At 45.4% G+C, this 12,656-nt stretch overlaps 1 protein-coding gene across 6 annotated transcripts; it reads right to left on the bottom strand.

The window, feature by feature from the left end:
* Nucleotides 1-5,132: 5,132 nt before the first annotated feature.
* On the bottom strand, nucleotides 5,133-12,443 carry HSPA2 (heat shock protein family A (Hsp70) member 2). Of its 6 annotated transcripts, none has more exons than XM_025390997.1 (2): nucleotides 12,366-12,443; nucleotides 5,133-7,552 (listed from the first exon to the last, which is right to left on the bottom strand). In XM_025390997.1, the coding sequence occupies exon 2, from the start codon at nucleotides 7,545-7,547 to the stop codon at nucleotides 5,628-5,630; it is 1,920 nt and encodes a 639-aa protein (XP_025246782.1). In that variant the 5' UTR covers nucleotides 7,548-7,552; nucleotides 12,366-12,443; the 3' UTR covers nucleotides 5,133-5,627. The 6 variants fall into 6 exon arrangements, with proteins under 6 accessions (XP_025246782.1, XP_025246786.1, XP_025246784.1 ...); XM_025391001.1 differs by lacking the exon at nucleotides 12,366-12,443 and having other exon boundaries at nucleotides 5,133-7,040; nucleotides 7,131-7,922; XM_025390999.1 differs by lacking the exon at nucleotides 12,366-12,443 and having other exon boundaries at nucleotides 5,133-7,370; nucleotides 7,422-7,919.
* Between the last annotated feature and the right edge of the window lie 213 nt (nucleotides 12,444-12,656).

Here is a 12,656-nt window from a genome sequence, read left to right as displayed (position 1 = left end):
AGTGTAATTGGCATGAGAGGCTCATAAGTAGTGGGTATATACTCCCATAAACTTTTAAATTATGTCAGTAGGCATCCCACTGCTTCTTCTGTTCCCACCCTCCCAGTCTCACTGCTTGGTAATACACAATTTCTGGCTACAGCAATTAAATAGTAATCATCTAGACTCATGTTCTGCTCACTTGAGTCCATTTTGGCAGCTGTTCATTTGGTCCAGATATATGGAAACCCACCTATATACTGGCTGCAGACAAGGCTTTCTTACTACATGATGACACGCTTGAAAAGGAGAATATCCCATATGCCAAGAGCTTTTCACCAAGTAGCGAACATAACTTGGGGTGGACAGGACAGGGAAATAATGAGGTAAAGCTCCAGAAAAGATGAAGAAAGACCAAGGAATCTGGATGGCATCCAATCACTACACAATCATTATCGGGAAGAACAAACTAGTGGTCAGTAAACCTCTTCAGTTCATCCCAATAATATGTGGAGAAGTGCTGACAGAAAACTTAAGATCTATATATCTTATCACAGAATAAACTTAGGATGTCTAATGTACAAAACTTAGGTAAAAATAAAAGTTGAGAGTCCAAAACAATATCTACTTAAAAATTAAAGGAGCATTTATTTCGCATATGATAGAGGGACATAATATTTAAAGGAAAGTTTCAGTAACTCCGAAGGGACAATCTTATACTTCTCTATCACTTTACCCCAAACAAAAGCAGGAAGAAAAGATTGTTTTTACATCTCTAAATCATTACAGTACTTATTTTAAAAAGTGACCTACCTATTTCCTAAGGTACATTTTTCACCAATTAGGTTTCTTTTTAAATGACATTAGAAACTCACAACTAAAACTGGAAATATGATTTTCCCTTTAAATAAAAAAAAACACAATTGATGATATTTAAAGTAGGGATGAAAGTACTTTCTAAATATTTGATAACTCCAAGTGTCCTGTGAGGGAATTTTCTTTTGCCTAATTAAGAGAACCTTAAGGTCATATAACTATCTAAGAGCATATAATATATAACTAAACTGCTGGTCCCAGATTTTAGGTCCAAGACATTAACTGAATATAATGCATGCTAATTCTATAAAAAAGATAATGGACAGAATTATTATTATTATTATTTTTGAGACAGTCTTGTTCTGTCGCCCAGGTTGAAGAGAGGTGGCACGATCTCAGCTCACTGCAAGCTCTACCTCCCGGGTTCACGTCATTCTCCTGCCTCAGTCTCCTGAGTAGCTGGGACTACAGGTACGTCCAACATGCCCAGCTAATTTTTTGTATCTTTTAGTAGAGACGGGGTTTCATCATGTTAGCCAGGATGGTCTCGATCTCCTGACCTCGTTATTCGCCTGCCTCGGCCTCCCAAAGTGCTGGGATTACAGACGTGAGCCACCAAGCCCAGCCAATGGACAGGGTTTTATAATTCTACCTTAAAAAATTAACTTTCCACAGAAGAAAACAGCAATGCAAAATTTTGAATCAGCAACTCCTTTAAAAAAAATTTTTTTTTTTTTGTGACACTATACATCTAGAGATGGCAGCTCCTGTTTTTTTGTTTGTTCGTTTGTTTTGTTTTGAGACAGGGTCTCACTCTGTCGCCCAGGCTGGAGTACGGTAGTCTGATCTCCGCTCACTGCAACCTCTGCCTCCCAGGCTCAAGCGATTCTCCCGCCTCAGCCTCTCGAGTAGCTGGGACTACAGGGGCACGCCACCATGCCTGGCTGATTTTTGTATTTTTAGTAGAGACAAGGTTTCACCATGTTGGCCAGCCTGGTCTCGAACTCCTGACTTCAAGTGATCCGCCCACTTTGGCCTCCCAAAGTGCTGGGATTATAGGCGTGAGCCACCACGCCGGGCGAGCAGCTCCATTTTTGAGTGTTTATTTACTAAGCCTTCAATTAAAAGACAACCTAATCTACACTGAAAGACACGGGAAGAAAGGGCCTATGACATCTTGGTATGTTGTAAGGGAAAGACATTTAAACATTAAGCATTACCCTATTAAATTTCAGAAATGCATATACCCTAAAATATTTCCATTTCAAAAGCTATATCAAGCTATATCAAGGCTGGGTGCAGTGGCTCAGGCCTGTAATCCCAGCACTTTGGGAGGCTGAGGCGGGCAGATGACCTGACGTCAGGAGTTCAAGACCAGCCTGGCCAACATGGTGAAAGCCCGTCTCTACTAAAAATACAAAAATTAGCCAGGCGTGGTGGCGGGTGCCTGTAATCCCAGCAACTCCAGAGGCTAAGTTTGAACTGCTTCGAATTGCTTGAACCCAGGAGGCGGAGGTTGCAGTAAGCCGAGATTGTTCCACTGCACTCCAGTCTGGGTGACAGAAAAAGACTCTGACTCAAAAAAAAAAAAAAAAAATGGCTATATCGAGAATAAACACTGGGGCCAGGCATGGTGAGTCAGGCCTGTAATCCCAGTACTTTGGGAAGCCAAGGCGAGCAGATCACTTCAGGTCAGGAGCTCCAGACCAGCCTGGTCAACATGGTGAAACCCTGTCTCTACTACATAGTCCCAGCTATTCGGGAGGCTGAGGTGGGAGAATCACTTGAACCCGGGAGGCAGAGGTTGCAGTGAGTCATCGCACCATTGCACTCCAGCCTAGGCAACAGAGCAAGACTCTGTCTCAAAAAAAAAAAAGAATAAATACTGGGCTTTTGCCAGGTGCAGTGGCTCATGCCTGTAATCCCAACACTCAGGGAGGCCAAGGCAGGCAGATCACCTGAGGTTGGGAGTTCAAGACCAGCCTGACAAACATGGAGAAACTCCATCTTTACTAAAGATACAAAATTAGCCGCGCGTGGTGGTGCATGCCTGTAATCCCAGCTACTTGGTAGGCTGAGGCAGGAGAATTGCTTGAACCCAGGAGGCGAAGGTTGCAGTGAGCCGAGATCAAGTCATTGCACTCTAGCCTGGGCAACAAGAGCAAAACTCCGTCTCAAAGAAAAAAAAAAGAATTTTAGATAAGTGCCTGTCAGAGAAATGTACTTCTTCCGTCCCTTAACACACACTCTCACTCGCTCTCTCTCTATATATATATATCTTGAATTTGCTTCAGTCATGACCTCTAGTCCCCAACATAACCCACTACTTAGTTCAAATGATACTAGTTATTCCTTAAACTGTAATTTAGCCCCATCCTAACATCAAGTACTTTTCCACTGTTATTTGACTATGGCTGATCTAACATCTGCAAAGGAGTTCCCAGGAGTTATCAGGTTACCAGTTTCAACTGACCCCTGGAAAGTGAATGGCTACTTAGGTGGCTTTATCTTAGTAATATGCAAATCTAGGTAAATTTGAAAAGAGAGAATTAAATAAGAAACACTCTCAAGAATGCTAGGAGTTTTACAAATTACTTTTCAAAATAGAAAATGAAGTATCTGCCCAGATTGATGTTAGTATTATAGCAAGTTACCGGAGGCCAGGCCGCAGGATCAAAAACTACCAATGGTCATTTTCTGATACTTTAGAAACTAATCTCTTAAGTGAGGTCTAAAATGAGTCATACCAAACTACATTTACAGAAGGACTTCATTATATTTTGAAGTTAGAGCAAGGAATGAACACTTTCAACAAATAAAGGACTAATAAAAGGGTAACAGAATGGGTACTTGGTAAAACTCACAGTAAACGTCACTCTAAAGCTACAATTAACCTGATTTTGTAGTACCATAGTAGTTTGTCACATATTTATGCCTATAGTCCATGAAACACCATTAAATGCTTGTTGCTGAAAAATTTCCACCAATGTGACACCAGCACTGATAAATTGGAGTTACCTTTAGCTTTTCACAGTATAAAAAGCAGTTTCCTTTTAAAAAAAAAAAAAAAAGTTTTTAAGTTTATTTTGAAGCAATTTCACTGTTGGCTATTTATATTCCTCCCCTCTACCCAAATGAAGCTTGCTAAAAAGGAAGAAAAAAAAAACAAAAAAAACCTTATCTGTACTTAAGAGTCAACTCTTGTATGAAAGGGTCATTACCAAAGGCCAGTATTCTTAGGCTAACTTCTTACCTAGTTTTAAAATTATTACTCATTCCATTATTCATAAAATTAATCTCTCTGAATGACATAGATGGGTCCACTACTAAATTGAAGATAAAGCTTTCATAACTTGTCTTATGAGCAACATGAAGCAAACCTATATCATTTGGAAAGATATCAAAATGTCTATGTGCAGTAAAAACATTAGGTTAACTATGCATTTTCCTATTGGTTTTACTGAATTTCTCCCAAGTTCTCCTTAAAGAAAGTAAGAAAGGAGTAGTCATGTCATTTCACTAAAAAATAAAAATGAATTCCTTTCTCTGAAGGATGTGAATTTTAAAGATTAAGTCCAGGATAGTGGATCACCAAAGGGTTGCAATATTCCTATCTATAACAATCTCAAATTGGATATGGAGGAAAATGGACAAGTTGTATATTAACAAAATACAAGACTATCTAGTACAGTTTGCCTTTTAAAAAAGAAATCTATTGTAGTGATTTAAGGCAAATATTGCAAAAGCATTACGATCCCCAAACCAGAAAAAAAAAATAATAATCTGTGTTTCCCTACCCAAGTAATTCTAACTGCAGGAAACATGTTATTAGAATTTGCCATAAGCTTAGAAGTTGAGCTGTTTTACTAGAAAATTAAACAAGTTTGACTAAATTTATACTCACTATTAAATCACTTGAAAGCTTGCCTGCTGTCTCTTGTTTCAGGCTCCTGTATGTCACAAAATTAACTTGTTTCCATACTTTCTTTGGCAATTATAAGACAACTTCTGCCCAGTTTTTGTTAAAGGCTCATTTTATACTTAACCCCAGAATATAGCTCATATTTTCCTGGAATATTCAGGTGAATTTTCATTTGGACACTTAAGTTGTAGGAGTTTGGGTACACTAGGAAGACCCCCAGTCAGGTTTCTGTATTTAAGGGTGGGTGAAGTTTACCCAGATTCTTCTCCCCTAAAGTTGTTGGAATTCAAGGCAGCACCCTCATCTGGGAATTAAACAAGATTGGTCAGATAAATTTCACATCATACTAATATCTTAAAAGACTAATATGCGTAAAATATAAAGGAAGGAAAATTGAAAACTCCAAGACAGTAACTTTGAGATCAATTTCAGCTTTACTTTACATTTGCATTTATGCATTTGTTTGCAAAAAGTATACCTGTCCTTAACAGTACTGCAGTGTTCAGTTTAAAGTAGTACATAAAAATAAACAATTTAAGCTCCTATATATTTTATTGTTTCCAAGCTTCTATAGAACAGGTGTGCAAACTTCAGGTTTCTCATCTCAAACGAATCTCCATGCATAAACTAATCAAAAATGCTCAAGTCAGCAAACACGCAAAATGCATTAAAGAGAAACCTCAAATAATGTTTTTAAAAAACAAACTTTGGAACTAACCTTTTATAATTAAACTAAGTTGTTGCACCTCTCTTTTCATTTGCATATACCAAAGACTTCCAACAATAGATCTCCTACTTGGCACAAGGACATTTCAAAGAAACAAAACAAAACAAAAAAAAAAAAAAAAAAAAAGAGAGAGAGAGAGAGAGAGAGAAAGGCAAAGAGGTTTACGCTGACTTGAGTTCAAGCTTAGTCCACTTCTTCGATAGTTGGTCCCCCGGAGGCTCCTGAACCGCCGCCGCCGCTGCCGCCGCCAGGACCACCTTGGTAAAGTTTGCTGATGATGGGGTTGCAAACTCTTTCGAGCTCTTTCTGCTTGTGTTCATACTCATCTTTCTCTGCCATCTGGTTTCGGTCGAGCCAGTTGATCACCTCCTGACACTTGTCGAGGATCTTGTTTTTGTCCTGCTCGCTAATCTTGCCCCTCAGTTTCTCGTCTTCCACCGTCTGCTTGATGTTGTAGGTATAGGACTCCAGGGCATTTTTGGCCGCGACTCGGTCACGATTCGCCTCATCTTCCGATTTGTACCGCTCCGCCTCCTGCACCATTCGGTCAATGTCGTCCTTGCTCAGACGACCTTTGTCGTTGGTGATGGTGATTTTGTTTTCCTTACCGGTGCTCTTGTCGGCGGCGGTAACGTTAAGGATGCCATTGGCGTCAATGTCGAAGGTGACCTCGATCTGGGGGACCCCGCGAGGCGCAGGGGGAATCCCGGTCAGGTCGAACTTGCCCAGCAGGTTATTGTCCTTGGTCATGGCCCGTTCGCCCTCGTATACCTGCACCAGCACGCTGCTCTGATTGTCCGAGTAGGTGGTGAAGGTCTGCGTCTGCTTGGTGGGGATCGTGGTGTTCCTCTTGATGAGTGGGGTCATGACACCGCCAGCTGTCTCGATGCCCAGCGACAACGGGGTCACGTCAAGTAGCAGCAGGTCCTGCACATTCTCCGATTTGTCGCCGATGAGGATGGCCGCCTGCACCGCGGCGCCATAGGCCACTGCCTCGTCGGGGTTGATGCTCTTGTTCAGCTCCTTGCCGTTGAAGAAATCCTGCAGCAGCTTCTGGATCTTGGGGATACGAGTGGAGCCGCCCACCAGCACGATCTCCTGGATCTGGCCCTTGTCCAGCTTGGCGTCGCGCAGCGCCTTCTCCACCGGCTCCAGGGTCCCGCGAAAGAGGTCGGCATTGAGCTCCTCGAAGCGGGCGCGGGTGATGGACGTATAGAAGTCCACGCCCTCATACAGCGAGTCGATCTCGATGCTCGCCTGCGTGGACGAGCTCAGGGTGCGCTTGGCGCGCTCGCAGGCGGTGCGCAGCCGCCTCACGGCGCGCTTGTTAGGCCCAATGTCCTTCTTGTGCTTGCGCTTGAACTCCTCCGCCAGGTGGCTCACCATGCGGTTGTCGAAGTCCTCACCGCCCAGGTGAGTGTCGCCGGCCGTGGACTTCACCTCGAAGATGCCGTCCTCGATGGTCAGGATGGACACGTCGAAGGTGCCACCGCCCAGGTCAAAGATGAGCACGTTCTTCTCGCCGCCCGCACAGCCCTTCTTGTCCAGGCCGTAGGCGATGGCCGCCGCTGTGGGCTCGTTGATGATGCGCAGCACATTGAGCCCCGTGATGGTGCCAGCGTCCTTGGTGGCCTGGCGCTGGGAGTCGTTGAAATAGGCAGGGACCGTTATGACGGCGCTGTGCACCTTGCCCCCCAGGTAGGCTTCTGCGATCTCCTTCATCTTCGTGAGGACCATGGAGGATATCTCCTCCGGGAAGAAGGTCTTGGTCTCCCCCTTGTACTCCACTTGCACTTTGGGCTTGCCTCCCTCACTCACCACCCGGAATGGCCAGTGTTTCATGTCCGACTGCACTGTGGCATCCTCGAACTTCCGTCCAATAAGCCTCTTGGCGTCGAAGATGGTGTTGGTGGGGTTCATGGCCACCTGGTTCTTGGCGGCGTCGCCGATGAGGCGCTCGGTGTCCGTGAAGGCCACGTAGCTAGGGGTGGTGCGGTTGCCCTGGTCGTTGGCGATGATCTCCACCTTGCCATGTTGGAAGACCCCCACGCACGAGTAGGTGGTGCCCAGGTCGATGCCGATAGCCGGGCCACGGGCAGACATCCTGACTGAAAGGCGAGCGACGTTAGGATGGGGAAACCAGGGAGAACTCCGCGGAGTCAACTAACGGTCACCTCCCACCAGACACCACGGCACTACCAGCAACTCTCAGCACTCCGCGCCCAGTTCCCGGTTCTTATAGCCGCCTCTGGGAGCTCCCAGACCCAATCCGCTCCCGGGACCGCCCTCACAAACTCTTCCAGCTCCACCACAGGCTTGCCTGGGTCGGAGTGACTGGCCCGTGGCCCAACAGATTTCAAGTTGGACGAGGGGCGGGACTCCGGCCCCCGCCAGGAGAGAGAAGGGCGGCCGTTATGTAAATAAGGTTCCTCCCTGACTCTCGGCCGCCGGGCCGCGGCGCCTCGCGCGCCTCCTGCTGCTGGCGGGCGTTGGGCGCGCGCTCCCAGAGCCAGGTGTACGCGCTTTTTCGCGGTGTTTGCCCTAGCCGATGGGCATCGGATTGGCAGGGCACGCGACCAATGAGCAGCGCGGACTGAGGCGAGGAGGCGTGGAAGGGGAGCCGGGTGAGGAAAGCCCCCGGGAGGGTTAGCTCAATTCCTGAGGCTTTAAATGCAGTTCAGTGCTAGGGTGCCGACTTGCTGAGCACGCAGGGGCGGAGGAACTCATTCTGAGTTGGTTGCACCGAAGAACTACCGCTCGAGCAGCTTGTTTTCCCCCGCGCCGTCCAAGGGGAGGGAATAGGGAGTTGGCGTGGCTGGGGTAGGGGGTGAGGGCGGATCTCTTGGACGCGGATAAAAGACAAAGTTTGAACCAGCGGTCGGCCTCCTGGGATTTTACGGTGCGTGCTTCGCTGAGTCTCAGTGGTTGTGAGCACTCGATTAAAACTGCCTGTCTGGGGCCGGGCGCGGTGGCTCACGGCTGTAATGCCAGCCTTTGGCTTAACGCGGATCACAAGGTTAAGAGATCGAGACCATCCTGGCTAACAAGGTGAAACCCGTCTCTACTGAAAATACAAAAATTAGCTGGGCGTGGTGGCACGTGCCTGTAGTCTCAGCTACTCGGGAGGCTGAGGCAGGAGAATCGCTTGAACCCGGGAGGCGGAGGTTGCAGTGAGTCGAGATCGCGCCACTATACTCCAGCCTGGGTGACTGAGCAAGACGCCGTCTCAAAAACAACAACAACAAAACAAACAAACAAAACCCACTGCCTGGCGGGCGGAGAGAACCTGAGCCCAGGGCGAGGCCGACCGTTTTCCCGCGCCGCCTGAGGGCGGCTGGAGGGACGGCAGACGGGTGTGGCGGCGACTCGTCCTCCGAGGAGCCTACATTTAAACGCTTCCTGCCTCACTCTTTCTTTTTCCTGTTTGTCCTGCCGCTTTAAACTCTGGTTTCGCCTTCCTGTTCATTCCATTGCTTATTTTAGGTCGCAAGTGCTTTATCCACTGCTTTGAGTTCTTGACTGGAAAACCTGTAATATAATCAGTCAAAACCCACACGTTGAAACACCATAAAGTCAGTCAGTCTCGGTCACCCTGGCACACACGCGGTTGTGATCGTGACCTAGTCATGTTTCTGACTCCGCTCAATGGAATGGAATGATTTTCTTTGGCTGTGCTGAGGTTACTATTGAAGGCATAAACCCTCCGAGAAGATAGATGAAAAGGAGCGCGATTCACTTCCTCCTGTTTAACACGAATGTGAGGACAGATCTGGAAAATACCCTGGTACCGGGTGATAATCTGTAGAAGCAGACTCCCATATAAATAGGCTCCTGGACGGGCGCGGAGGCTCATGCCTGTAGTTTCAGCACTTTGAAAGGCCGCGGCGGGTGGATCACGAGGTCAGGAGTTCCGAGGCCAGCCTGGCCAACATGGCGAAACCCCGTTTCTACTAAAAATACAAAAATTAGCTGGGCGTAGTGGCGCGCGCCCTGTAGTCCCAGATACTTGGGAGGCGGTGAGTCGAGATCGCGCCACTGCACTCCAGCCTGGGCTACAGAACGAGACTTCGTCTCAAAAAAATAAAATAAAATAAATGGTCTCCAGGTGGATGCAAAGACAGCGATCACTTTACATAATATGTGTGGGGAGGCTGGGGATGTCCTTCCATCAAGCTTGAACGGGTACCTACTACATGGCAGTAAAAACCAAATGACATGGCCTGGTTTTCAGAGGTAGAGAGTCTAATAAAGCGGTAAACATAATTTAGGAGAAGCACTGAAAGCAAAGCGCCATGGGAACACAGGGAGCACAACCAGGCTGAGGGAAAAGTGCGTTGCTGAGGGCTACCTGGAAGAGGTGGCATGCCTGAGCCAGGAGCTGAAGTTCGCCAGCAAAGAGTAGGAAAGTCATTCTTTACATAGATTGCGTATGGGCGAAGATGAGAGCAGTGTTTGCTGGGGAACTAGGATTTCTGTACAGAAGATTAGTGTCACTAGAAGGGAGGGATACAGGCAAGCAATAGGCTCTTCGGGTGGATAGGATACATCTCAGAGCTTTCTGGGCCATGGTCTTTTTCCTGAGGCTTTGGGCTGGGAGCACCATCCTTTAAAGCAGGCTAGTGATGTGCAGCCATGTAAAAGCTGTATGAAATGGCGCTCAAGAAAAGCTTTTGTCAACCCAGAAGTTATCTGTGACCAAAAAGTAACGTTGACAGAATTCTATAAAGTCAGTCAATGAACATTTAAGATTATTTTATGTAGTGGTGTATATCATTTCCAGTTTTTAAGAACATAATTTGCTATTAATCGGTTAGTGTCATCAGTTAGTACTAGTTTTAACCATAATTCCTATCCTCTTTTCCATGAATTTGAAAAAATTTTGAAAAAGGAGACCTTTTAAAGAAAATACTAGGAAGGCCGGGCACGGTGGCTCATGCCTGTAATCCCAGCACTTTGGGAGGCCGAGGTGGGTGGATCACGAGGTCAGGAGTTCAAGACCAACCTGGCCAAGATGGTGAAACCCTGTCTCTACTAAAAATACAAAAATTAGCCAGGCGTGGTGGTGGGCACCTGTAATCCCAGCTACTTGGGAGGCTGAGGCAGAGAATTGCTTGAACCCAGGAGGTGGAGGTTCCAGTGAGCTGAGATCACACCACTGCACTCCAGCCTGGGCAACAGAGCAAGACTGTCTCAGAAAAAAAAGAAAAAAAAAAAAAGAAAAGAAAATATTAGGAAAACAAGGATAAAACCCAGACTTTTCTAATTGAAACTGTCATGAATTGTGAGTACAGATCTCTTGATTTTATTCTTGGAAATTCTTCTCTTTTGTGTAGTTTCGGGGTGGGGGGGTATTTGTTTGTTTGTTTTTTGAGACAGAGTCTTGTTCTGTCTCCCAGGCTGGAGTGCAGTGGCTCACTGCAACCTCTGCCTCCTGGGTCCAAGAGATTCTCATGCCTCACCCTCCCAGATAGCTGGGTTACTTATGTGCACCAGCACACCTGTCTAATTTTTGTATTTTCGGTAGAGACAGGGTTTCACTATGTTTGCCAGGCTAGTCTTGAACCCCTGACTTTAAATTGTCTGCCCATCTTGACCTCCCAACATGCTGGCATTACAGGCCTGAGTTTTTCTTTTCTCTTTTCTTTTCTTTTTTAGAAAAGAGGGAATTAGTGGGCTGGAAGCAATGCATATTCTTTGTACAACTGATGATATATGCTTAGAGATACAGTCTCAGCTACAACTGAAAAAAGAATGTGAGAAACACAAATTCTTTAGATCTCTTGCATTCAGTCAGCCCTCACACACTTGCTTCAAGCAAACCAAGATTGCAAAAGAGCAAGCAGGCCAGGGTTCTCACATAGAAACACTAAAATTAGAGCTTCAGAGGAATAGTTTCTTTTGCACAGTAACTGTGCTACCTCTGTGCCCAGTTATTACAAACACATCTTGCAATCTGACCACCGCATTCATCTTTAACACAGCTTTCTGAAACCACAGTAGCAATTATACCCGCATTTTCATTAGCCGTGTAGACTTTTTTCTGCTCTAATTTATGTTTCATATGTTCCATAGTTTAAGTGGCATCCTAAGATTTTCCCAAAAAATACACTGTATTTGTATTTTGGGTTTTTTTTTTTTAATTTGTTTGTTTGTTTTAAGAGACAGGGACTTTCTCTGTCACCCAGGCTGGAATGCAGTGGCAGGCTCACAGCTTGCACAAGCGATCCTCCTACCTCAGCCTCTGGAGTAGTTAGGACTACAGGCATGCACCACCATGCCCAGCTGATTTTTGTATTTTTGTAGAGATGGGGTTTTGCCATGTTGGTCAGGCTGGCCTCGAACTCCTGAGCTCAAACCATCCACCAGCCTCAGCCTCCCAAAGTGCTGGGATTATAGTAGTGAGCCATCGTACCTGGCCAATATTTTTTCTTTACATTAAATATGATCATGCCTTTTATTTAGCATTACTCATCGTGGGATTTATTCTAAGGAAATAATAGAAAATGCAGGTAGTATTATTTATGTTAATGATAATAGAAAGGAAAGGGTTTAAATATCCAAAAATAAGAGATTACCTAAATTTTAGTGCATGCATATGATGAATTCTTACGCAGCCATAAACATGGTCTGCAAGATTTTTAAAGACATGGGAAAATTTTCTTGGTATAATTAAGTGAACAAAATATATGAAACTTGTATCTTCTTATATATAGGATAATCTTATATAGATTTAAAATGCATCAAAATTAGTTATCTAGAAGGTAGAATTATCAGTAATTTTTCTAAGTTTCCTTACTGTACTTTTACAATTGATTTTGAGAACTTCACTATTAACAGCTATATTCGTCCATTTTCACACTGCTGATAAAGACACCCAAGACTGGGTAATTTATAAAGGAAAAAGAGGTTTAGTGGACTCACAGTTCCATATGGCTAGGGAGGCCTCACAATCATGGCAGAAGGCAAAAGTCACATCTTACATGGCAGCAGGCAAGAGAGAATGAGAACCAAGCAAAAGGGTTTCCCCTTATAAAACCATCAGATCTTGCCCCTGGACACCCCCAAGGGCTGTGGTACCGTCCTGCTTTCCAGTCCTTGCAAGGGCTGAAAGGTGTACCAGTATTTCAGCAAGGCCCAGGAACCCCACACAGCCACACCAAACCCTACGTCTGCTCCAAGGGGTGAAAGTTCTAGTGCACCAGAGGCCGACAG

The sequence above is a fragment of the Theropithecus gelada genome, chromosome 7b (genome assembly GCF_003255815.1).
Source record: "Theropithecus gelada isolate Dixy chromosome 7b, Tgel_1.0, whole genome shotgun sequence".
NCBI lineage: Eukaryota > Metazoa > Chordata > Mammalia > Primates > Cercopithecidae > Theropithecus > Theropithecus gelada.
This window is presented reverse-complemented; position numbering and strand designations above follow the sequence as displayed.